The sequence below is a fragment of the Pagrus pagrus genome (assembly GCF_965226575.1).
Source record: "Pagrus pagrus genome assembly, chromosome: 7".
NCBI classification, from domain to species: Eukaryota; Metazoa; Chordata; class Actinopteri; order Spariformes; family Sparidae; genus Pagrus; species Pagrus pagrus.
Genome location: NC_140191.1, coordinates 22130415 through 22158210, shown reverse-complemented (window position 1 = coordinate 22158210; position 27796 = coordinate 22130415). Strand labels below are relative to the sequence as shown.

At 40.4% G+C, this 27796-nt stretch overlaps 1 protein-coding gene across 1 annotated transcript in view; it reads left to right on the top strand.

Moving 5' to 3' along the window:
• LOC311260371 (RNA-binding motif, single-stranded-interacting protein 3-like) overlaps positions 1 to 27406 on the top strand; it is a 133690-nt gene extending 106284 nt beyond the window's left edge. Inside the window, exons 7-14 of the mRNA XM_084358111.1 lie at positions 3346 to 3452; positions 8040 to 8083; positions 13033 to 13129; positions 15767 to 15817; positions 22485 to 22601; positions 22924 to 23010; positions 23572 to 23696; positions 24898 to 27406. Of these exons, the coding sequence (XP_084214237.1) occupies positions 3346 to 3452; positions 8040 to 8083; positions 13033 to 13129; positions 15767 to 15817; positions 22485 to 22601; positions 22924 to 23010; positions 23572 to 23696; positions 24898 to 24901 (632 nt within the window). The 3' untranslated portion in view covers positions 24902 to 27406. The remainder of the gene's footprint in view (positions 1 to 3345; positions 3453 to 8039; positions 8084 to 13032; positions 13130 to 15766; positions 15818 to 22484; positions 22602 to 22923; positions 23011 to 23571; positions 23697 to 24897) is intronic.
• Positions 27407 to 27796: the final 390 nt, after the last annotated feature.

The window sequence follows — 27796 nt, the reverse complement described above, 5'->3', positions numbered from 1 at the left end:
TCACAGCTTTCGTGCCACCCTATTCAATAACCTCCCTCAGCTAAAGTGATCCATGTTTCTTTCACCACACTGTATCTTCTCTGATTTTCGTGTCTTCATTGAAAAACATCCGTTTATGTAAATCTCTGCAGTTTTTTTTGTGTTTCTCTCTGAGCCAAGCTTGTTTGTCATGAGGAAACTACACTGAGTTTTGTGGTGAGACATCATGATGCAGACACACATCACACGCTCGCACACCTACACACCGGGGCAGTTTACCAAATGTATATGAATGCATGGAGCAGAGTGGGCAGAAGAGAGAGAGAGAGAGAAGGGGAGTGATTGAGAAAGATGGATAGCAAAGGCGATGATGATAACAGAGGCCCGGCTGTGTGGCCTGTTATTCAGATAGAAATCAAGTTAAAACATTATAATGACAAAGCACACCTAAATGCAGTATAATCACAAGGCTCTGTGTTTCTCTGTCTACTTACCTTTCCGAGTACCCATCCAGGCCCCAGGCGTTCCAAATAACTCTTGTCTCAACCTTGGGCTCTGAACTCTTTCCTCCGCTGAGAACACCTCTTCTCATTTTTCAGTTTACTGAGATGAAGAAACATTTTTCTTGAAGGAGGCGAGGTAATTGTGTAGTTTATTTTGGCATTCATAATGTGTGAATCAGTACGGGCATGATTACAGTGCCTTTGTTAGTTCGTAGCATTTTCCACATCTTCTAAGAACTTCTTTATTTCTAAGCAGCACGCAGTAATGAGGATTTGACTTTCCCTGCAGTTTGAAATCATTGCCAGCGAAGTAAGACAAGAGTGCCAGCTAAAAGCCTCTCTTTAAGATGCAGTCAATGACTCAAACTTGCCTTGGTGGACGTATTAAAGTTACAAGTGAGAGGCAATGCATAAAAGTAGGCGGCTTATTCAATTTCAGGGTTAAGAGGTGTCTTTATAAAACTGAATCAGGACACGAACAGAACACTTTTTGGTGTGCTGCAGTGCTGCAATTACAGTTTAGTGCTTCCAGAGTCTTAATGACATTTAAATGCCTTTCAGTTTTAACATACTGTTATGATGATTTGCTGAGCTTCATTTGTTGCTATACGTCTTCTTTGTGAATATTAGCTAATTCATTTGCAGCTCTTTACTGGGAGGGAAACTGAATTCAGTATAAGACAGAAGATATGTGCTGGATTTTCTATATAGATGTGATGTTTTAGGTCCCAGATACATTTTAGTGAAGTAGAAATGTTCATGTCATTTTCTAATTATACACATGTATTACAAAAATACTATTACAATACACTATTATATTAACTTTTTAACTGTATATAAGAATTTCAGTAACTCATGTTGCTTGTTGATAAGACATTATAACGCATTTATGAGGCTTTATAAAACTCTTTATAATCCTGCATGACAACTCATAACCAGCTTTATGAAGTTTTGTAAGTGGTGGACATAATGCAGTATAAGATGAGCATTCATAATGCCAAAGTGACAACAGTGCTTTATTACTACCATAACTTGAGACATTTATAAAGACACCTAAAGAACTCCTCTAACGTGCCATAACAGATTATAAATGATAAGTTTCTGAATTGCGATAATGCCTAGTAAACATCAATAATATGCTATAGCTTACTTTACGAGCCTTTAGTAAATCAAAGCACTCTGTAAGGTTATGAGCGATTGTATGATAATAAAAGACAATCATGAGGACTTGCTGACTGCAAGAAAGGTGTAACAAGACATGGTAAGACTTCATTATATAACTTTGGAAATGTCATGGTACGTAGGTGGTAATTACCAAGCAACATATTTGACATTTCTTTTCCAAATTTATTGAAAATTACCCCAATATTGTTTAATAATGATATTCTGCTATTAATCTACAAGCAGTTAAGAAAAAGCTTGTTATTTCTGAAATACATTTCCTGGAAACATCCAACTAGTTTCTGTCTAACTTCCCCTGACAATACATCAATTTACAGACCTGCAGAACTTAAGCAGAAACCAGTGTCTTGAAATGTATGAAATAAATTATTAGCTGCTTATTTGAAAATAGCAGAATATTATTATTATTAAGTCATGTTGGAACATTTTCAGGTAATTATTGTGGTAATTTGTGGGTAATTTCCAAATATTCAAATATGTTAGTAATTAACATCTACTTAGTGTGGCATTTGCGGACCAGTAAAATGAAGTGTTACCTACAAAATAAAATTCACAAAGATTTTTAAAGCCATGTCAGGTCTTTGAAGGCAGGTAAATTGTTTACAGGTTGTTGTGCATGTTTCTAAGCTTTTATAGTCTTATAAATGCCTTGTAAAGTGCTTATAATGCACTATCCTCAGTAAAAAGTGTTCTTCATCAGACTATATTATTTCCATTCTGCGTGAGTGTGTGGAATAAAGTCTGGGTGTGACTACATGTTTACAAATCCATGTGTGTCATTGAAGAGCCACTGCAAATCCAGGAAATGCAGCGTAACGTCAGAGATTACATAAAGTAGAAGACTATCTGTTGATTGTCTGACTAAATAAACCAACAGATATCATAGCTGCGTGTCCTTGTTCATGTTAGGATGATACTTGTATTAATGTGTTTGGTTAGTCATGCTGTTGCTGAAGCATTTCCCAGAAATAGATGCCATTAGTCATGCGTTCTTGCTTTCTTAACAAATTCTGAAGATATGCTTTTAAAGTGAAATAAATTGATATGTACGAAAGCTTTTTCTGTTGGATAATCCTGCTCCGAGCCACTTCCCGCCATTTCAGAAGACTGTAGGCTGTTTGAATCCGCAGCCTCTCAGGTTGACGTTAGAGTTTGGTGAACTTTTGTATGGCAGGTCACACTACGCTAATCCTATTTGTAATCAAGACTTTCTTCTTTCTCTGGTCCAGAAAAGGACCATGTTGTCTTTGGAGCAATCACAATCGCAGTCTATTGCCCGGGGTCAGGCTGTGTGTAGTTATTTAGCATATTAAGTGCGCCTTTTCGGTTTGCCGTTTGAACCATGGCCACCATGCTTTGATGATTAGCCCGTAGCTTTGTTTCCACGTCAAGGCTGCTTTTGTTGAAGTATGGTTTTGGGGGTTGCAGAGATTGTGCGATAACTGCTGTTGTTTAGATGTTTGGATTAGGGGTGGAAGAGATAAATGTAAGAGCAAAGTGCTGTTTTCAGGTCCAATTGATTTATGTTATGTTTTTGTTCAAGCCACAGCCTTTAAATCTTATCTTTGAAATGTAACTCTTAACCTAATGCATGAAATTTGACTTTTCCCTGTTATTTAGATGATTAATCCATCTCTGTTTGTCCTTGCCTCCCCCTCTCTCCGCCTGACTCACTCTGTAGCCCCTGCAGAGCCGTTGCTGTGCAAGTTTGCTGACGGAGGCCAGAAGAAGAGGCAGACCCAGGTCAAGTATCCCCAGAATGGCCGACCGTGGACACGGGAAGGAGAGGTGAGGCTTAAAAGTGTAATTAATCATCAAAAAGAGCTCACCAATACCCAGTCGTAAAAGATACCCTTCAGTAGCCACTGCAGCTTTTTCACAAAACTAATTTGTAACACAAGAACCATGTCTTTCAATCAGTTTATTACAACATAATCCTTCTCACCCTCTGCCACTATACAAGTCAGAAACAGAATTTTTTACTCAGTCAGAATAATACCACAGCTGACAGTTTCTAAATCTACAGTCGGAGGCTTTTTAAGAGGAAAAAGCAAAGTTAACAAAACCAAAAGTGGTGGTACTCTAACCACAAACCTCTTCTAAACCTTTCCCTGCTCAGCTTTCTAGCAAAAGCATAACAGTAATCTTCTCACGACACAAGTGAGAGTGAAATACTGTTGCATACAGTACAACAGATTGTACTGAAGCATATCCCAGCTGCCTCACAGAAAACATCACAGTGGGTCTAAAAAGTCATCGTTTTCATAAACTATAAATATCTGGCTGCTGTTTCCTTTAACACTAGCTTCTTTTTCACAGTTTCTCAACAAGTTTCAATGGCTTGACAGGCCCCCATACTGGGTCATTATCAGCTTTCATTTCCACTGACATACTGTAGGCCGAATTAGAGATGCTGCTGAAAGTGAACGCTGGCATATATAAAGGGTGTCGAATATAAAATACCATGTCTCCAAGACCCCAATGCCAAGTTGTTTTTTTTCCCTTTTGTTGAAACTCCCACCTCCAGTCTATCATCTTCAGAAGAATGAGACCTTGTGCAGTGGACTGAAAGCGGATTGACTGTTGCACAATGCAGAGGGTTCAGAAGTTGTTAGTGTCGATACCAAAGCTTTAATTTACAGAACAAGGGAAAGTGAATAATAAAGTCGCCACCCACACACTGAGTGCAGTTTTTAACAGTTTCCCAACATTTGCATTACGTGGAGGTTGGGAAAGAGCAGGGTGGTGAAGTGAAATGAAATGGATCCGGGCTGAAACAACTATGCGATGAAATAAGAGCCGCCGCAACAAAAACATGAGGCCACAGTCTATGCGCGGCCTTCATGTGTGTTTGTGTGTAGCAGGCACAGATTGCTTTCTAAGATTAGAGGCCCCAGTGTTAGTGATTCTTTCTCTGTGTCCTGTTGTCAGCTGGACTTAAAATAAATGATCAGTGCTTTCTGTGGGATTCCTCACACATTTGTCCTGACAAGCCCCGCTCGGCCTTGCTGAGGAAAAAGCATCTCTACAGAGGTTTATGCATTTGTCGGAGCCAGGTCTCTGAGTCCAAACAGACTAATAGAGACATCTGGCCGTGGAAGTGCTCGGAGGGGCCTCACTGCGTCCTCACGCTCAGTCATCCGGCCCTAATCTCCCAGAACCCCTCACACCTAAATGAGTTTGGCCTTGGGACTGTGGCATGAGCACATATTACACACGTGATCACTCACAGATACAACATTTGTGCAGAGAAACACACAAAGGACACAAGTGGGCAGAGACACAAAACAACTACAAATGACACTTTTTGTGTCTCTTTGTAGTTGTCGTTGTGGCAATTTTGTGTCTCTTTGTGGTCAATGTATATCTCTTTGTCGTCTTTTTGCGTGTCTTTGTAGTCATGGTCATTTTGTGGCGCTTTGTGGCCATTTTGCTTCTATTTTTGTAACATCCTTTTGTGTCTCTGGTGGTTTTATGCCTCTCTGTAATCATTTTATGTGTCCTTGTGTTTTATTTGTGTCCCTGTTGTCATTTTCTGTGTCTTTATAGTTGTTTTATGTCTTTGTGTTGGTTTGATGTCTCTTGGTAGTAGTTTTATGTTTCTTTGTAGTTGTTTTATGTCTCTCTGTAGTCGTCTTATGTCCCTTTGTAGTTGTTTTATGTGTCTCTAGTCATTTTCTTCTTCTTTTTAGTCATTATGTTTCTCTGCAGTCATTTTATGTCTCTTTGTAGTTGTTTTATGTCTCTTTGTAGTCCTTTTATGTGTTTCTAGTCGTTTTGTTTCCATGTAGTCCTTTTATGTCTGAGACATAACACGACTACAGAGAGACATAAAATAAAACAACTACAAAGAGACAACTACAGAGAGTCTCTCTGTAGTCATCTTCTAGTCATTTTATGGCTCTCTGTGGTCATTTTATTCAGTCTCTCCGAAATATTTTGCATCTCTCTGCAGTCATTCGTTCATCCATGAGGATACACTGTGAATGCACGAACAAAGAGACAGATCAGTGGCAACACATGTGACACATACGTTGGTGGACTGTGCTGACATTATGCAGCAGTGAGCATTGTTGTCCAGTCTTTGCTGTTAAATGAAGGAAACTTAGAGGACAAGATGCAGACATCAGGATGCTTCACAGAGCTGATCTCCTCTAGCTCTCTCTCAGAAATGGTCCGTTCAAAAAGACAATTCAATAGATTGACAGGGAACCAGCGGTGAATACAAATTCTGCTCAAGGTGAAAACTAGGATTCTGGTAGTCTTTACCTGCTTTAAAGCAGATGTTTGTTGCAGAGCCGGTACGGAAATGATCCTGGGCTTTGGAATGATTACGTTTTTCTATTTGATGTAATCAATGTCTGGCACTCCTCTTTATGGCTTCTGCAGTCTATATTCCCCCAGACCTGGCTAGAAACAGTGTTTGGGGAAAAACCAAACATTGCAGCAGAGTTCATAATCAGGGCACACTTTCAACTCATGTGCCAATTTGGAAAGAAGAGACTTGTGTGGAATGAAGACAAAGTAGAAAAGACTTGAGTATGGCTGCAGATAGAAGAGGAGGGGGACCAGTGACAGAGCGAAAGATAAAGAGGGAGAAAAATAAAGAGAAGAAGACTCAAAACACTATTGTTGCTTTAAGTTTGTTCTAATACTGCCAAGAGGCAGTCAAGTGGATGAAGATCTTTTTCAAAGCTCAGCTGTGAAAAATACAGTCTCATTCATTTGAACGTGATAGAGAAAGTGAGGCACAAAGAGAACACATTCAGAGAGAAGAGTGTCACTTTATAATACACACTTGACTTAATAGGGACAACATCTAATGGAGAGGAGGAGGGACAGAGAACACTTACCAACTAAAATATGCTCTTGCAGCATTGCTTAAATGCTGATATAATGCAGCTGGAATGTAAGACCTTATCCTAGTCATGTAAATGGTGGAGATTGCTATAAGAAAATAACAGTATGGTATCCGCTTGTTGTTCCATCTATCATGTGTCGATATTTTGATTTAGGAAATGCTGTAATGGAAATGCATTATGGAGCTGAAAACGTTATATTACGTAAATATTTGCAATGTGTCTTAAACTGTGAGAGGTCTCTTTGAGCGAGTTGCATCAAGTGAGGTAAAGTTTGGGCTCATTTTAACTGATGAAGGAGCTTTTGGCCACCGTCGGTTTCCTGACTGACGTTACAGATGTTTGCTGTGACAACAAGCACCAACTAAGTGTGTGACAGCTCAGACGGACTGATTTCAAAACTCACCAAGAATTTCCATTTTCCTCCAGATTGTCTTCTTTCTGCTCCTTTGTGCATTCACAAATCCATATTGGGAATAACTGCTAATTACCTCCGCCAAAGAGGTTATGTTTTCACCCGTGTCGGTCGGTCGGATGGTTGGATTAAACAAAAACTATTGAACAGCTTTCCACAAAACTTAGATGGAGAATGGGTCTCGGCTCAGAATAGACCCCAATGACTTTTGGTGTGGATCTGGATAAAGGGATGGATCCAGGAATTATTTTCTCCCTTTCTTTAACATTATGTGATCGGCCGTTTTCAACATTTCCGTTACTTTTTCACCGACTAATGCATGGACCTTGATGCAAAAAAATCAGGCGTGCTTAGCTGGCTGGTATCTATGACTGAGTACAATCTGATGCAGTTAGTAGAATTTGTTTAGCAGTTATGGTCAGTTTAAAATTTCGAGTGATTGAGGACTATGGAGTTTAATATTGAATTGGCTCGATTGAATTAAAGGGGAGGTATGCAGAATTTGGGGCATTTTCAACTCAAGCAGAGTTGCTGTCACCTCAGTTTATGACGTCCAGATTGTTTTCTAATTTTACTGAACATTCTAATTTTGACAATTCTTCTTCTTATTATTTATTTTTATATACTATATACATTTAATGACTGAGGAGCAATAAATAACATTCTGCTCAAACCTACCAGTTTAAAATGTTGTGAGTGTGTTGAACCGGGGAATCACTGTGTAGTTACATCTCTATTATGCAGTAACACTCCAGCAATGCCCTTTTTGTGGTTATTTTACTATATCTGTGAGTATTTATGAACACAAGTACAATTTCAAGTGGTCCACAGGCTCGCACACAATCATACACAATGATTTCATTGTAAATGAGTGCTTTTAATAGGTCGTTTGAGATTCTTCTGCTACTGAGGTCATCATCAATTGTTCTTTATTTAGCAGGTAGCTGTGAATTTAAAGTCAAGGCTTTTGTGTTCATTGTTAATAATCACAAACTGTTCTGCCTCTCTTATTTACTCCATTTCAGTTCATTACCTTTATTTGTTTGACCATTTTTCCGTATTCTAACCTTTAGGTGTTTCTCTCTTTATCTCTCTCCCCAGAGCGGCATGGCGTTGACATATGATCCCACTGCAATGCAGAACGGGTAGGTTGAACGTTTTCTTCTCAGATTTATAAACTCTGTTTACAACTTCACCTGTCCTGCTAACTTTACTTTTGATTCACGTTCGCTGCAATGCACAAGATTGCTGGAGTCCCAACTACAGCACCTGTTTAAAAGCCCTCTCACACCAGCAAACCTGCAAAGACAAGCACACACATCAGCACAGCCATCAGCGCTGATATGCACAAGAGGACTGGCATGCAAATGAGCAGACCACACACATGTTCGAACAGCTACGGGAGACACAAGGCCATTAACAGACACTCTCTTTGTCTTACCCTGCCTCGCCCTCGTTCTCACATCTGACTGGTGCAGACGGAGCATTTATTTATGCACCTATGCATATAAGCTGTCAGACGTGTAGGTTTTGATTGCACACGGGTAAGTTGGCGGTGTTGCAGTGCCGCTGTAAGACTTTCGTCAGCCGAGGCTATCTGCAGTGCTCTCAGGCTGAATGCGGCGAGCTGAGTGTCTGCCTGTTTCAGGGGGAAATTGGAGATCGGTCCTGTCTGCTAGGAATGCTGCTGGTGATGCGATCCCAGGAGACGCTTCCCTCCAGCTCTGTGTTTGTCTTCTCCTTCTTGCTGGCTCAGTCCTCCTTACTCTTTGTATCCATACTTTCCCTTTTCCTCCTCTCCTATACTGTTGTACACATTTTCTTCGTATCACCTTTAAACCAGTTCTCTTGTTGACTGACCTTACCCTCAATTTTCTCAACTCTTCCCCTTCTTCTGCATGTTTTTGTTTTGTCTAGTCCTCTTCTTCTTCTAATTCCTACTCTCCATTTACAAGCAAACGCTATCCTTTTGGCCATCTCTGGTGTTTCTGTGTATGTGTGCGTGATTGTGCATGTGTAAATACATGCATCTGTGCGCTCGCAGTGCTTAAGCCCTCTCCAACCTCTCTTCCGAGGTCATCAGAGCTCCTTCCGGCAAAGCTCTAAATGACTGTGAAATGCTAATGCAGCTAATTAGAGAGGCGAAAGCAGGGAGGGAAGGAGGTTGAATAAAAGGGGAAGGCTGGATGGGGTCAAGAGCAGGGCAAAGGCAAAAATAAAGTCAGCCCAAGGAGAGGGGAAGGGTACGAATCAATTACAGGTTTTCTGTCCAAGCTCGAGGACGGCTGGTTTTTAGGTGCTGATGCCAATCTGATGTTATTGGAAACATGTGTCCCAACTGGCTAGACTGCTTTGGCTCATAGCCTGTCCTTTTTCTTTATCAGGGTGACACAAAATTCACTTTCTCTGGCTCTCTTTTACTCAATCTCCTGCCTCCCTATCTGGTCTGTTTGCTGTCTTTTTGTTTCTCCCTGCCTCGGTTCTTACCTCTCTGCACTCTGCTATCTGTCCTCTCTTTCTTCTATTTCTCTTGTCCACACACACACACACACACACACACACACGCACATATATTTTAGCATGCTTCCCAACATTTTTCCGCTGAAAAGTCACTGAGGTCGGCACTAAATCATTCGCTAATTTTTCAGGGCAAACTCCTGACAGTGCGGCTAGGTCACACCAGGGATTCACAGAGAGGTTTTAAATTCAATCTCGTACTAATGTTCTGTTCGCAATTACATGTTTAGTGTATTGTTTAAACAGCCGTGCCAGAGTCCCTATTGACAGCGTGCTGCTCAGGACTAATAGCCTCCATCAATAACCTTGGATCTGTCCTCTACCTACTATTTTGCTCTCTCAATACACATCACTCTAATGAAAAATACAATAAACACAATCAGAGGACTGTATTGGATAACCCAGCTGCGTCTGCTCATTTGTATTCATCAGTGACAGTAATACAGTATCTCTAATGCAAGTCATACATTAATTGTACGGTTAAAAGTATGTTTTTTTCTCACCACTTTGACAAACGTGTCCCAGTTTTTATTCCAACTTAAATCCATCCACTATAACTGTTCAAACTTTTCAAGTGACATACGAGGTTGGAATATATTGTTAAATACAGACATACAGTGCTGCTGCTCAAAGAAAAACCATGAGATCAGAGTAGAGCTGCAACTAATGCTTATTTTCCTCATTTAAAGCAACATTATGTGGCTTTTTAACTTAAAATAACAGCTTCAAAATCATTTTGATGCTATAGTGTCTTGTAATAGAGTGAACGTTGTCCCTGTCTCAGCCACTCCACCACCCATCACTTGTTTCTGCACTATGTTACTTCAGTGAGAGGGTAGGATCACAGCGTTACATACATGTTTACTTCAACATACAAGTTTCCAACACATAACATTGTTACGACGTAATGAGTTTTGTCTGTAATTGGTACCTACGTTACGTCTGATAAATTGTTGCAGACCTGGGATTTGTATTTATGACAGCTCAGAAAGTGTGGGGGGCGCCAAATCACACAAAATGCCAATTCTACATGATGTTGCTTTAATTGACTAGTTGCTCGGTGTATAAAATGACAAAAAGGGGTGAAAAATGTCGATCAGTGTTTTCTACAGCCAAAGAAGTCACCCTCAAATGTGTTGTTTTGTCCACAACCCAAAGATATTTGGTTTACTGTCATAGAGGAGTAACCAGATGATATTGAATTTAGAAATAATAACCATCATTAACAAATGGTAAGTTTACAGTTGACTTTAGTTAACAGTTATTTGACTGTTACCAAACAATGAAATGCTTTATAAGCCATTGATTAAGCAATTACAGTAAGTATTATGAACATCAGATGCAACTTTACAATAAACAACATTTAAATAAATGGTTTCTAAAGCATTTGATTGATTGGTAACTTTGAAATAACAATTAACTACAGTTAACCATTTAAGCACAATTTATTAACGATGGTTATTATAAACTGTTACGAGATCTTTTTCTTTAAAACATTGCTAAAACCCATTTATCAGAATAGATGGCAATTAATAGTTGTGAAACTAATCAATTGATTGATTAATCTTTGCAATTTTAGATCAGAGAATATAACTGACACATAATTTGCTTTTAAACTATATGAAGACATTCAGGTAAACCAGAGCTGCAAGGTGCTAAAGAATAGTTGGTAACACTTTCTATAATGCATCATTATGCAATTTAATACATTATAAAATGTTTAAAATGTATTACACCTATGAGAATTATAATAGACTGTGATCAATGCAAAAATAACCAGTTATTATGTATTAGGCATTAAGTATTATGATACTTACCATATAAGTCATTATAAAATGCTTTATAATGTGTTATGGTTATTGTTATAAAGTATTATGAATATTAGTATATAAGTGCTTATGACTACAAATATACGTCACTATAGGCACATTTAACGGCATTATAAGTATGTATGTTTATACTGCATCACAGACATGGGCTTCATTGAAAGTGTTACCGAAAAGGGGAAAAAAACTCTATGTCCCTCGAGGACTTAATGGAAAATCTAAGTAAAGCCAGTGTCAACAAACATAAGATAAAACACACAACCAGCCTGCACATGAACCATAGAAAATATATAGTTCTAGGTAATAGTAATAATTCATGAGATTTCTTTCTCTGAGCCATGTTGTACTGTCGAGTAACCACTGTAGCTATACTCTTCAACACACCAAGTAGAGCATAAATATCCAGCAGGGCCGCTGGTTGTCCGTGTGAAGCACAATCATGCTCTTGAGCTTATCTCTGGCAGGTTGGAAACCAACTGCATCCACAAGGGCTGGACTGCAATAGTTTAAATATATCTCAGGCTTTGCATCTCGCAGCTGAGTTCAAAACTGCCCGTGCCGCTATCACTGACCAAACAAATGTAATGCGAAAAAGAAAATGCAATAACAGAACAGGTGGGCACCCCAGCAAACCCATTTCACCCTTGAAATGAGGTGTGTGTCTGTGTTACAGCGGAGTAGCACCGATCCGTCCACATTTTCCCGTCTTTGGCTGGGTGCTGAGCCAGACTGTCATCTCAGCTGTAAGAATAGGGCGCATATTGTGAATTCTATTACGTATGATACAGATATTCAAGAATCAAATACAGCAAATTTTAAATAATGTGATATGTGTTAGTAGCAGTTTTTAAGTATCCTTTAATGTAAACCAACAGTGCGTTTGTTTTTCCAAGTACTCTTCTCCCTCAATTAAGCAACACTTAATTTGTTGCAAGTAGCTTTTTATACATTGGTGGCTGTGTTGGAGACAGAGGTAGAGGAAGGCCTCTCTCTGTCTCTGCCTCTCTACCCCTCTCTTCCTCTCTCTTTCTCCCATCCCTTGCTCCATTATTCAGTCAACAGACACTTTGGGATCGATCGGGCACAGCAACACGGCCTGGCGGATGAAACATGTCCTCTCTAGGTACACAATGATAAATAAAGCACTGCGAGCCACACCATTCTACCGCTGCAGGGTTGAGGGGGTGAAATAAAAAAAAAAAAGAGAGAGAGAGGGAGAGACGGAGCAAAATCAGAAGGGCAAACAAAGGTATAAGAAGAGAAGTAAACACAGTACAAAATGCAGATGTTTCAGATGCAGCCTTCTCTGCTGGGTGGAATATGCGTAGGTGGGAACATAAAGTGTAATGCTGGAATATTTCACCCACTCACACATTAAGGTGATAATTCAATATTATGCATAGCGGTGGAGCAGACTCCTTTGTAACATGATGTGTACTCCGGTGCAGTGTCAGGTCTCATTCTAAGACGTCTTTGATGATGTGGCACAAAGTGAAGCTGCAATATTTATTGTTTCCATGACTGCCTTGATGATGTCTGATCCATTTTGTCAGCTGTGTCTTGAGGTGTACTGTGTGGTTGGAAGCCAAGACGTACAAAAAGGCTCATTTTCACCTTTGCGTGCAGCTACATCTGGAGACATAAAACTGTGTGTGCAGATAATCCTCTTGACTGATGGTACATTTTAATGGTCGTAGTTCAGTTTGACCTGACTTCTATGTTTTAAACCTTTTTCTTGTTTGCCATCATAGGTTCTACTCCTCGCCATACAGCATCTCCACCAATCGGATGATTGCACAGACATCCATCACACCCTTCATCGCTGCCTCTCCAGTCTCTACATATCAGGTGGGTGGAATCTCTTCTAAGTTACAGTAGACAGTATATTAAGTGGACGACGCTTCCGGGTCTGAGAAGTGAAGCCAATATGGAAGTGCCTTAAACCTGCATTCTTTATAATGGCCAGCAGAGGGCGACTCCACTGGTTGCAAAAAGAAGTCTGATTGTATGCAAGCTTATAAGAAAATGACTCTACTTCTCATTTAATTTGTTACCTCAGTCACTAGTTTAATTTCTTCCTCAATATACAGCATGATGTTCATTTTATCAATTATGGTCCCATTTAGAGTAAAACAGATGTTTAAGTAGGGAACACGTTAGGGCGTGGCTAACTTCCACATAGCAATTTCTGGCTAAAAAAAACCAAGATAGCATCAGTCATAATGCCAAGCTTGAGGCTTTAAAACAGTAGTTCACAAACTCATGAGTGGCTCCATCCACTATTTGTTATACATATCTATCTATACATATCTCACATATATATCTATTGGTGAGACCGAACTTTGAGATACTACAATAGCTCTAGAAATTCATAGGGGCTTCTTGAACGGGCCATTGGAAAAGTGGCTGTCTAATAAAGGATAAAAGTTGTGTGTTTAGGTCAATAACTTTATAGCTAAACTAATTGTTACATCATGTTGCCTTCATTCCAAATTCACAGTAATTCATTGAACTGTTCTGTGACTGTGTTTGCACATCACCAAGTTCAAGTTTCAGACATTGTGACTTGCTAGCTTGCTAGCTAGCCAACAGATTTAGCAAAGCAACTAAAAAATGAAACAAGCCAATATGGCACCCGAAGGCCATATAATGCAGCCATGTAACTCGGTAGAAATCGGTGGGACTGGAGCTTTACGAGCTTAGTCCCACCAGAACCAACAATGATTTGATCCCAATAACAAGTATTGTCCATGTAGAAAAAAGGCTGATGCAGGTCCTTTGCTATGTGCCAGAAAGCTCCATTGTTGTCACAAAACTTTAAAACACATTAATGAATAGTTAGACTGGCTTCTTCACTATCATGAACATGTAGTTTATTTTGAGTCGATTCCACATACACAGCTGCTGTAAATACTCACTAATACTCTGCAGCTGAAAATAGTCTAATGCTAATACAATCTTAATCTGTTCAAGACAATTATACCCTTTTTTAAGAATGAAAGTTTGAATTTGTCAGCTGTTTTCAGTAAAGGATGGTGCTTTGAGTCTAACACACAGGGGTAGTCTGAAATTGTTGGGAGATTGACGAACACATTGTTGGTTTTGGTCTTTTCATGGGATTTTCTCGCAGAAAGAAAAATATTGAATTAACAGTCTCCTCATCTTGTGTGAAGTTAACAAATTACATGGGACCAGGGCTTTTCAAAATGTAATGAAGCTGGTTTCTGGTTTCCAAATGAATAAAAAATGTGTTGAGAAAATTGGCCACTTTATTCACTGTTGTCCTGCATGTAGTCTCTGGACGTGAAGTACAGACCAAGCAAGCAGAGCTCATCTTTTCTCAGGAAAGACTCGAACACAGAAATTGAGTTATCAGCTCTCTCCATTCAAGACAATTCTTAGTCTAGCGATGATAAAACACAGGCTTATATTGCAGCACTCCTCCCATCGATCTTTCATTCTTAGGCACAAATCCTCCTTTTGTCTCTCTGTCTGTTCCCATGTGTCGCATCCTCTCTCTTCCACGCACACAAGCCAATCCAATTCATGTCAAAGCTAGTTGGCGATGTAGCTCTGGTTCTTTGAGAGACAGACTCTGTACTTGATCTGCAGTTTTGTCAGACGCAGACTGTAAAACAAACAGCAGTCCACCCCCACAGGTTTTTCTTTAGCACGAAACGCTGCCATAAATGAGAAAGACAAATGCAAAGACACACCTTCAGCAGCACAGAATTACACCCAGAGACACAACCACATCCTGCGCCTTGTGGAAATTAACCTCCCCATTGACAGGCACAGGTGAGCGAACATAGGCAATTACTACATGCGTGCATTCTCTCGTACGTGTGACAGAGAGGCCTTCAGGGACGTGTTCCTCCTCATGTTAGGGTTGGACAGTGGGTTGCAGCAGGAGATGAAAGTGTTGATTTGTAGCCAAGACAGGCTTTGATGATGAAACCTCCACTGTGAAGCAGTAATTATTAGACTGTATTGCTCTCTGTGGCCTTCATATCCTCTTATAATTACTACATAACATACTGTATAGTGGACCCTCAGTTACCACTGTAATATTCTTTAAGACACACTGCCGCAGGGACTGAAGCTCTGAAATGGGCCTGTAAAGACTTGAGCTAATGATTAATTTTCTCTCTTCTCCTCTTTGCTTTTCTCATTTTCGCTCCCTTCCTGTCATTCTGCCTTCCAATTGTCCCTCTTTACGCTCTCTCTTCCTCAATTCTTTATCTTAATTCTTTACAACAATCTTCTTTTTGATCTTCCCTTTCCTCTCATCTCCTCCTGACCTCCCCTCTGCATCCTCCTACTCATGCCCATCCCCTCCTCCTTTAATTACTTCATTTTTCTCGGCCTTCCTTTCTTCTTCCTCTCCATCTTTATACTTTCTGCTTCCTTCATCATCTCTGATTCTATTGTCGTCACCTCCACCCTTGTTTCATCTTCTCTCCTCTCTGACCCTCATCTCCGCAGGTCCAGAGCACATCTTGGATGCCACATCAACAGTATGTTATGCAACCTACGGTATGTTTATGAACCAGCCTCTCCTTTGATTTTTTTGTGTCAGCCGTCATCTTTGTCCCGGTGGAGTCATTTTCTCCATTTACCAACACTTTTCACTGCTTCCTGTTTAGACTACATTCCTTCCTGCCTGTCATCTCTCTCATCTATGTGTTGACATGTCTCAGTATTTTACTCCTCACGCAATTCTTAGGCTGCTAATCTCAAAACAGCTAAGATTGTTCGCAGTAAGAGACATTTAAAAAGCTTGGTAAGTAAGGTGAATGTCAAATTAGCTGCCACGGGACTCATTAAAGAAAGCTACAGTCATCCATTCTAGAAACCTTAGGTCTCATCTGTGCTATAATGTTTTTTTTTTTTCATTATTATCACACATTTCAGTGCAAATGATGGAGCATTGCAATAACCCCAGTAATACAAGGCACACAGTTCCCTTGAACTGTATATGAGAGCCAAACTCAGGTCAAACAAGGGAAAAAAACACATTATTCCTGCATCGGAGTCCTACCCTGCTGAATCAGCTTAAGACTAACCTCCTTAAAGCAGCTCCAAGAGCTCAGCGGAGCAGAATGTGAAATCCATAATAAAAGGTTGCTCCCTGCTGGTTTTAAATGAAATTGCAGGTAAGAAGCAGACTAAACACAATGCTGATTTTAATGCCTATCCTGATCGGTAACTACTGATCATATTTGTACTGTGATACATGTAATACAAGTGCAAGAAATATCAATGATATAATGCACCGTGTCTGCTGGAGACCTCAACATGTGACCTAAAGGATTTTTGACAGCATGTCCGAACACAAACACACACACGCTCACACACACAGGCACATAAAACACAAAAATGTGTTGAAACACACCCACACATATATTTACACGTATACTCATGTAATATTGACTGTGAGTGTGGGCGTTCAGTCAAACACTGTAAATCTACTCTCACCTACAGATTCTCTTTCTTCTTCTCTCATACTCTCTCATGCACGTACACACCCTTCAAGGTTTCCTTTGCTGTGAGCCAGGGACTGTATACAGATATAGTAACAGGGGATTGAACTTTGAGCTCAGTCTCGGCTGAGTCTCATCCTGTCTGTTGGACATACTATGTCTTCCTGAACATACAGTATAAACTCTGTACACCAGACGTGGGGTTGAGTCTTGTGCACTATGTAACTTTTTTTCAACCTATATTATTGAGCTGTAGGACCTATAGACAGGCATTTGGCCATTTTTCATTCCAACCCATCATAACTCAAATTACGCTCCCGTTTTTCTCCAATATACACACATTAAAATGTAAACATATACCTTTCACATTCATCTAAAAACTGATGTTCGGGAGGTTAAAGATCTGTAAAGCCCTCACGCTACCAGATAATCTGGAATGAACAACCAACCAACCGAGGTCCCAGACCAGATATCTCTGGTGGGACTGGGGAATTAAATTAATTAATTAATTACTTTGGCCTTAAACTCCTGTAGACCAGCCTCAGCTTGTGCAAACTGCTATACTTTGTATCAAGTACTCTGTCTCTGTTTGTTTTATATTATAAAAGTTTGCATGGTGCATCTTTAATTGTTAGAGGAAGTGAGGTGAATAATTACCACGTCTGGCAGGTGAAAGACCGCAGCAGTTCAACCTCATTCCCTGTTGATTGTTTCTCAGTAGATAAGAAACTGACAGGCGGGTTAGATTCCTGTTGGGACTGTACAATAACCTTCAAAGTTCTCTTAAAGTAGGTCACAGTCCCACTGGTACTGCTCTTTGTCATTTTATGCGAACTATGAAAAAAAAACCTATTAAACCTGCTTGTAAAACATGCATTTAAATTTTATACCCTTTAATTACACACCTGTTCCAAAAGAAGGGTTCATATGAAGGGGAAAGAAATGAATGAGTGACTAAAATAAAAAAAGCTTTTTATGTGGAAATTTTATGAAGCGAGGGACTCAATCATAAGACAAGTGCACAATCCAGTGGGAATGCTAATAATCTTGGCCATCACGGCTGGCAAAAGTCCTCAGACATGCCACATTATCTGGACAGTCGTGACATCCCACGATGACGCATTTGCCCACTCAAGGTTCCTGGAATAAGATTTCCTTATAATAAGGCTCTCAAGAAAAACATTGTTCGAGACAGATTTTATCATCTTTGTGAAAGTATTAATGAGTTGGTGTCTTGCCAACATCTGCAGACTATTTTACACCTGCAAAATTCAGTTCTGCTCCGTTAAAATTGTCAGCTGTAGGGAGATGAAAGATGGAGGCAGCACAGATATGGTATATCAGCCATGCACTGAGGGATTCCAGCAAATGCTGTCACAACACAATAGTTAAACTAGCTCCAAATTCTGTTGCTCCCTCTCTCTATAGTTCTCTCTTCCTATCTGTCTTCCTCTTTGTGTCTATCTGCCAACTCCGAAAAACATTCTGTTGTCATGTCTGATTAAAATTATGTCTGTGAGAGAGGATAAAACCCTTCTGTAAATGTGTTTTCAAACAAATGTCCCGTCTAATTATTTGGCAGACCGCTTGATATGACTTCGTAAGACTCGGGAGAAGACGGCAAGAGATGGCGGAGGAGAGAGAATAAGGGATTGGAGAAAGGGAAAATAAATAAACAAATGAGTGTATGACAGCGAGAGGACAGGGGAAAGAGGCAGGCGCAGGGAAAGGAGAGGAAAGAAGGGATTACAAAGAATAAATCGAGAACAAAGAAATGAAAACAACTGCTGCAAAAGCATGTCTGGGCTGTGCGCGCCTGTTCCCCAGCCTTGTCTCTGCATAGTCAAAATCCCTGTTAGACAACAAAGGCGAAGGCTAGTCATTGTATTTCCTGGATACAGAAGAGCTTGGCAAATTAAAGCTGCGACGGGTAGGGAGGCTGAGAGAGACACAGCGGCTTAATTCTGTTCCTATGGTAGCAGAAGCTTCCTCGCTGCTGAAACCAAAGTTACTGACTGGTAACTTTGATTAACGGCGTGCGCTCGTTGACACATTTAGGTTGATGCACACGAGCACACCTCTGCTAATCGCTCTCTCAACAGTACATCATACAGTTGTTTTTACATATTTGTGGTACCAAAACTGGGAGTTGGCCATGCGTATCAAACGCGCACAGATTCACAGACACACACTGTAGACACACGGTTACCAAAGAAGTTAATGACTCTAATTAAAAGGTTAGACACAGAAATAAGAACAACACTAAGTGCATTGTTTTTTTTTGCTGGGAATAATGACACATACATGCAGTCACACGACTATATTTACACACTCGCAGGCACAAGCATAAGTATGCACTCTCTCAAATGAATCCAGATACACACTCACGCAAGCGCACCTATACACACAGTGGAGTGCCTTAAGGACTGTGTGTTTCCGAGCCTTGGTGGAATGCCCAGATTACTTGAACTCCCTGTCTTTACATCCTAATTAGTGAGAGGATGTCTTTGTGCATAATTACTCACAAATCCCCCTACAGGAAATGAATGCATTACCCTAACCATGCATAGCAAGGCAGACAAGGAAGGCGGCTTATTGGGGAGGGCTGTAATGAGACATCCAAAGAATTGGGATTTGAGATCTTCCCGAGTTAAATTGCCATGTTAAACTCATTTTGAGGAGACAAAGGGGGTGAAGAATGCGTCAGGAAAAGCACAGATCAGTACATATCTGAGCCTCCCAAAACTGCACATTACTTGCCTTTTTTCAATGCTGGGATTTGTGTGTCAGTCTGTGCAAATCCCGCGCATGCATGTTGGTGCGTGTCAGAGTTTTACAACCCAGGAATACCAGGCTCTATGCTTCATGTGGTCCTGTCAAATATGTGTCAAATAAATAAATAAGTGATCCGGTTCACAACTTCACATCCATCCGCCAGCTCTGTTTGTGGTTTTCTCGATAAACGGATGTCATTATCGCTATTACTGCGTATTTGATGCTGCACGGCGCCTGCAGCATTCTGCTAGTCAGCTTCACTTCTCCACTGGAAAAAAAAAAATGACAGCGAAAGAAGGCGATGAGAGGAAGAGAGGAGGGAGTGACTGAGAGAAAGAGCGAGTTCAAAGTTGGGGGGGGGGGGGGGGGGGGGTCTGTCTGGTGCACTCATTTATTGCTTACCCCAGGAAATGATGTCTGATACATGAGAACATTAACAGTAACATACTCGCACAGCAGCTTATGCATGGAGTCCGCGTGCAGACACACACAGAGATAGCAAGTTTAACACTTGTTCAGCCATATATCAGTGCAGACAATTAGTCATTGTGGGTTTTCTTTTGCCTTTATGCTGCTTTCTCTCTGCACGGAAGCCTGCTGTGAGATTGGATGAAGCGAGAGAAAGAGCGAGGGAGGATGAGAAATCATTAAACGAGAGAACGTATTATATAGATGGATGAAAAGCTCGGGTATTAGCTCGATTCTGGCTTCTAAATCTACCTGCCGGAGCCAAGGCTTTGTGCTGGTTTGTGGGTAGATCTGTTGATGCATCTGTGTGTGGATGCCTCCGAGTGTGTGTGTGTGTGTGTGTGTGTGTGCGTGTGTGTGTGTGTGTGTGTGTGTGTGTGTGTGTGTGTGTGTGCCCGTGCGTGTGTGTGTATTAGGTGCGTGTATGTGTGGAGAAAGTGCCAGTCATTCACTTGTGGTGTTGAGGACAGTGTTGACAGAGCATTTCTGATAGCCAGGCGGCTGTGTTCTTCAAGCACATCTCCCTATGAAGACAGCAGTCAGGAAGAAGAGCACTCACCACTGTTAACAGCTCTGACAATCCCTGTCTGTACTGTATGTGTATGTGTGTATGTGTGTATGTGTGTGTGTGTGTGTGTGTGTGTCTGTGAAGCTTGCAGACATAAGGATCTTCACTTACAGATTCACAACTGTGAACAACTCCGACAGACTGTATGTGCCTTCAAGAGGAACGCTTCACACAGCTATAACTTTCATTACTGTGTGTGTGTGTGTGTGTGTGTGTGTGTGTGTGTGTGTGTGTGTGTGTGTGTGTGTGTGTGTGTGTGTGTGTGTGTTCACCCGTGTGTACTCGTGTTATTGTGAGCGTTCTTATGAAACTCGACAACTTAAGACGGCAGCTATACAGCTGAGATTGCGCCTCAAATACCTACATTTAATACCTGTGTTCTCCTAACATCCTGTCTCAACGTGCAGCTACAAAAGCGCTGACTGCTCTCCGGTGCGGTACCGACAACCCATCCACCGATGCTGTCCGTGCTCATGGGAAGTGTAGTTAAACAGGTATCACAAATGAGAAGTGTTTACCTGTGCAGGGATGTTGCCAGGCGTCTCAGCACACAGCGCGAGGAGTCTCCTATTAAATCTATACAGAGCTGTTGAGTCTGTAGCAGAGCTGTACTGGAAAAGTAGAGCTCAGTGCATCAAGGTGTTAGGAGGCATCAAAGCCCTTCACATTGAAGAGATTTACAGTAAAAGCCTTGCTGCTCCATTCAGAAGCGTGTTCTGTCAAGCCTGGCTGGCAAGCCCGCTGACTGGCTGCATTGCAGCATACAAAGTCAAACTATTTGCAGCCATCAAACTTAACTGTGTTGGAAGTCTTTCTACAGCTAATGTATTTCCACTAGCTGCGTGTATTTAGAAAAAAAAGATAACATATTGGTGAAGTTAAGAGGGGTTTCTACTGTAGGTGGATTTTAGCTTTGGAGAGAGACAGGCTAGCTGTTTCTCCTTGCTTTCTTTAGGCTAAGCTAAGTTAACTTTGTCCTTGTCGTAGCAAAAAAGTTTGACTTCCTCTTCATAAAATGACCTGGTTCTTCCGCAATGTGTGGCCAGCTGTAATGCATGCTAGAGTCTTCCAATGGCCAAGCTAGCTGTCTTCTGGTTGAGCCCCCGGCTCCCTTTATTGGGGATAAAGTGATTTATTCATGTGGCTCTTCCAAATGTTATTGGACAGAATGGATCAAGTTCTGATAATGAAAGCAGTCATTGGATGACCTGCTTTGTCTATTTTGTTCTAAATGGGACCATAATTTCTAAAATGAACATCACTTGTTGAAAGACTTGACTTGAAACTAATGATTAGACCATATGTTCTTTAGGCAAATGTTTTTAGGAGGTAATAAATCAAGTGAGAAACACAATCATTTTCTCATAAGCTTATATGCAATTGGACTTCTTTTTGAAACCAGTGCAGTCACCTTCTGCTGGCCATTAGAAAGAATGCGGGTTCAAGGCTTTTCGGCATTAGCTTCACTTATTAGACCGGAAAAGAGCAGTATCGAACTTTTCATCTGACTCTCAGCAAAGAGTAAATAAGGGTATTTCCCAAAACTACTCCTTTCAACGACTCCATCCCCTTCAGATCCCTCTTATCCATCCTAGCTTACTTTGAGATTTAGTTTTAGTTTAGTTTGAGTTTAAGGTCATTGCCTCTTTATCCTTCATCCTGCTCTAATTCCCTGTTCTCTCCTCCGTAGCCTCTCATCGCCTCATTTCTCCAGCTTCAGTCTTTTTTGCTCTGCCGTCCCTTCAAATCCACCTGCTTTAGCCAAATTTCATAAGCAGTGTTTTGTGTTTGTTTCACTGATCCCATCAGTTGTTTATCATATAATACTGCGATGTAACAGTTTGTTCAACTTGTACAGCAATGTCTGTAACCCAAGTGATCTCGTGTCCTTCCTTCCTTCCTGCCTCAGGGTGCTGTGATCACCCCAGCCGCGGCCATAGAGCCCAGTTTGTCTCTTCACCCCTCCAGTGTAATGGCTCCGCTCACCCAGCAGATGAACCACCTGTCCCTGGGCACTACAGGCACAGTGAGTCTCAACTCTTACATTCTCCAAACTGTCTGACTCTGCATGCGTGTTTATGTGCTTTTCTTTTGAGTTAATACACTCTATGTAAGTAGACAGTAGAGATTTCAGTACTTTAAATTATCTTACAGCAAAAACCACATAGCCACCGGGCGGAAACTGCTTTTTTCTGTGTGCAGTGACCCTGAGACCAATGCAAACTATTATGTAATGTACTGTGAAATGTCTCAGGGAATGTCAGACAGTACTTTTAATCCAGACATCCTAGAGGACATATTGTTTGTGCCTGTATTATAACAGTGTCTGTGCCACTCCCTCTCTGCAGTACATGCCTGCTGCAGCCGCTGCTCCTATGCAAGGAACCTACATTCCCCAGTACACTGCAGTGCCTGCCTCTGCCATCACAGTGGAAGTAAGGACAAAAAGTAGTTCTTTATTGACTTTATACCAATTTCACACAGCAGTCCATTTACAGGGCTGACTTGGCTTGAATATCGACTTGAATAATCTCTTGTATTGTGCCTTTCAGATAAATTAGATGCTGGTAAATGATGGCGTAGTTCTGAATGGTTATGCCATCATTAATTGAAAACCAAACATGCTCTAGATATTCTGTGATACCTCTGTGTCGGCCATTTATTTATTACCACTGGGGCACTATCAGGTTGTAAGCCTAGATAATATCAGAATAATCGATTGCCACTAATTGTACTCACTTCCCCGAAAAACTTTTATTGAATTCTAGAACAAGCAGCAGCAATATATCTGAGTCTGCTGGACGAAGCTTAATGCTCCGCTTTTAATCAATAAAGAGTGAATTTCAGCTTTGCTAAACTTTTTGGATGTTCTCAGTGAATGTTTTTTCAGTGCTCTGTGGATAAAGAAAAAGTGTTTAGTTCACCTCACTCGTCTGAGGTCGAAAGGTTGAAATGAAACCTTCTCACACTCTCTGTAACTGTGTTTGTGGTGTCAGGGCGTGGTGACAGACCCTTCTCCGCAGACAGCTGCCCCCTCCTCGCAGGACGCCAGCGGGCAGCAGCCTTTATCAGTGGAGAGCACAGGAGATCATGCCACAGCCTACTCTTACCAGCAGTCTAAGTGAGTGTTGTAAAAAGATATCTGGTTGCTTGCACTTGCCCTGGAGCTGCACTGAAAAGTTTTGTTCCCCTGTTTTAAATTGATGAAAACTGCGGTGGCAGTTCTGTTGAAAGTAGATGCTGAGTAGAAAGGAGAATGGATGCCTGTGTTGGATTCTGATAGTACGCAGAATTTAATTATTTTTTTCAAAGTGGAAATCAGTTTTGATAGATTCCTGAATGGGAATTATGATTTGGTGCACGCATTTACTAGCGCTACAATTATCTCCTGATTTTCCCCCTTTGTTAGGAATTTAATCTTAGATATGTATCACATCCATTTTCAGATTTGAGCTCTAGGAACACAGTGTACTTGTCCATGTAAATTCTTTAAGTATCTTGAAGGAATGGAAACTATTGGGAAAAAATAGCCTGGCTCATAATGCACAGCTCAGGAATACACCGGCCTATACAGCCCTCATTAAACCACAACTTGTCATTTTCATACCTCAACGAAGCTTTCGAGTTGCTGGTTGGCAGATTTTGTCACATTTTGAGAGGGCCAGGCTAGCTATTTCCCTCTGCTTCCTGTCTTTATGCTAAGCTAAGCTAAGCTGCTGCTGGCTGTAGCTGAGAAATCAATCTTGTCTCTCCCAAAATGTCAAACTCATTATTTGTTTCATTCAGCGTATATGCATGGAAAAGACTGTCAAATGTCCTTCAACAGAGTTTGCTGAGGCTGAGTTATTTGAAAGTTGAATAAATCTTGTTATTCATTTACAGGTGAAGTGAATAACGTGAATCATCTCGTTACAGTGCAGTTTCCTTCTGGGAAACCTCTGGTCCTGGTATTCATGTGGATGTCACTCGACATGCCACAGCACTCCCTGATGGCAGTTGTGACGACAGTGATCAATGTTATTCACTTCACCTGTTTGTCCTTTTAATGTTGTGACTGATAGGTGTATAATTAGCTACATACGACTGCAGTGTATAGTTGTTGCACTGATATAATGTTAAGCCAGTTGCTGTGCTGTTTTGGCCACAGACTCATTCAAACTTTGCTTGTAAAACAATCCCTGCCGATTTTTTGTTCTCTCTCCAGCTGTTTGTTTGTGTGGTTTTTCTACCTCCTAGATAAGCTGCTGGTGGTTTCCTTTACACAAAGTTCTTGTGCCTCAGTCACCATTTTTTTCACTGACTTGTTTTTCTGTCTCCTTTAGATAACAAGATTGGTAGGAATCATTGCTGCATTGCCTTCAGAAGGACTGCACTGAGGCGCTGGAGACACGGAGAGAATCAAAATGAAACAGGGACAAAAAAAAAAAAAAAAGACGTGATATGGGCAACACTGAGGGGAGAATGCTTCCACTGTGCACAGGCACCAAATAAATGACAAAATGAAGAAAAAAAATTATATTTCTTACCTGGTTGAACCAAGAAAAAGACAGAGGAAAAAGAGAAATGATGGTTTGCTGAACTTGAGGACAATGAAATCAAACGCAGTCTGAAACTTTGAGTTTATCATTTCTCACTGTGAGACTGGACTTTGCCTCCAAAGGAAAAAGAGAAGACAGACTGAAATCTAAACTCAACCAACAAGCTGTACAGAAAAAAAGAACGTTTGAATGTGCAGGTAGATTTTCAGACTTTTTTATTAAAAAAAAGGAAGGAAGCAAAGTCTAGGAAAAAAAACAGATTGTCTTCCTTTGATATTAAGCTACATTATTTTCATTCTTTTTATTATTTGAGTAGTTTTCTAGAATATCAATGTTTTCGTAAATCTTTATTGCCTTAATTTTCTCAAACTTTGGGAAAAAAGTTTCCATAGTGTTGAATTATTAAAAAAAAAATTGAGTGGTTGAATGATTTGAGAGGTTCCTCAGAGATCCTCGGAGATGAAATCTACAAAACTATCTGTACAGGAAAAAAAATAAGGTTGTATTTGTATGACGATGATTTTAAATTATGTGGTGCAGTGCAGCTGATGTTGGTCGGTAGGAAAAAAAAATCTTCTTTAATGTGGGAAGGGTCAATCCACTGCTTCCTGGAAAATGCAGTTAAGTTTAATCATGGGATACAAGTTCTGTTTCTTCATCACATTTGTATTCTTTTTGTTTTCGGGGTTTTTGATTGCAGTCTTTTTACCGTCACAGAGTTTTTGCTTTGCCTGCTTTGCTTGTCTCACAGCAAAAAAAAAAAAAAGAAAAGTTGAAAAAAAAGGAACATTTCTGACTTTGACATGAAGCAGAAAAAACATGCTAGGATTTTTAAATGTGCAAAAAGCAATAGTTTTAGTAAAACTGTTGACAGTTTCTTGAGTCTTTCTTAACTGTTGAACAAAAGCAGCCTACAGGTGGCATATTTTATACCAAAGATGAAGAAACTAGGTAGTGAAGAGATCTTCCTTGTGTTGCTTTTTCTTTATTTTTTTCACCTCTTAAACTGAGATTGTTTTCTTGCTTGTCATGCTGTTGGTGTGTGCGATGATTTTTACCATTGACTGAGAACATGCAGTAGGTCTTAAACACAGCTGCCTCAAACAGAAGAGTGTTTGTCACGTGATCAAAAGTGGTGATGATTTGTAACATCCGTTGAGAGACCAGACCGACCTGTGGAAAGTGGACGAGGTAGGTATGTTATTGAGAATAGGTTCTTATACTTCCGTGGTAAAGAGGCTGAAAATGCATTGAATCCTGTGGAATATTGGTGTGTGTACTTTTTAAACCTGTTTAACACCGAGCAACACCGTCTTCAGACTGCATTGACCAATCTCAAATCCTAAACACAGACGCTGAGAGGCTGTAAGTCCTGTCCAAAAAGCTCTAGGTTTAATTCTTTCGGTCCAAACGAACAAACAAACTGTTTCATGCCGCTGTCTTGCCAAACAAGCCATTTAAAATGTGAGCAGGACGATGACCTCTGTTGGAGGAACGGGCATTTTCTGTTGAACAAAATCATTTCAGCTCATGTATATTCTAAAATGAGATATATTTTGTTTTCCCTTTTCTTTTTGTGTTGCCTTTTTTTGTCTTTTGATTAAGATGTGTGAGCTGCTAAATACTTTACATTATTGAGGATTGAGGTTGGCTTGTGTTGGGTGGGTGTGGAAGAGGTACACCTCCAGAATGACGGCAATTGACCATTTTGAGTTCAGATAAAGACAGTTATTTGTTATCCATGAGGTAAAAAGCATCCTAAAACATGGAAATCAGAATCTGCATTATTTGTATTGAGTTAAATGGGCATCAGCTGAGAACAAACACCAACACAGAAAACACTAAATGGACTTTACCTGGCTGATAGTTGCTCTGAGGTCACACCCTCAAAGCCCCACCTACCTGACTCTCCACCAATGAAAAGAAGCTAACGGAGAGGGAGGAACAGACGGACACAGAACAAAGCACGGTTCAACCAAAATCAAGCAGATACAAACCTCTATGGTAACATAAATTATTGAGAGAAGAGAGAAAGTAGAGAAAGCGAGAACAAAAGTAATATTTATGAGATCATTTTTTTTGTACAGGTGTGTAAAAGAAGATGCAACAGAAATAACTTTGATGATGCTATTTTTTTATTTGCTTGGTCACATTGCCTCCCATGTCTTTCAAAATTGTGATTCTGAGAGTGTCTGTAGAACCAGTGGATATTGCTGTAGTTACAAATGTCTCTTTTTCTTTTTGTTTTCTTTTTAGACAAATCTTTCAATAAAAAAACATTTCAAACAGTCAATACTCATCTTGTGTCTTCTGCACTGGCAACACAGCACCACTAGAGGGCGATGTAGTACACAGTATCATGTCATTTCATCAGTAATGTATGTTAAGGTGCAGCGCAGAAGCCTCAATCTCATATAACAGCAACAAAGGGTAGTAGTAGATAAGTTTATTATACACTGAACAGAGAGAACTGTTATCCAAACAGGACCAATACAGTCAGAGCATTACACGAGAACCATGCATAATTCTCTCCAGTGCATAGACAACAATATTAAGGAAAATGAGCATCATGTTTATACCGCCTCAAAGACGCACACACACACAGACACACACACACACGCACACGCTTTTTTATTCATGCTGTTTCCTGTCAGAAATGAGAATAGAATGAAATGTTCTGTGA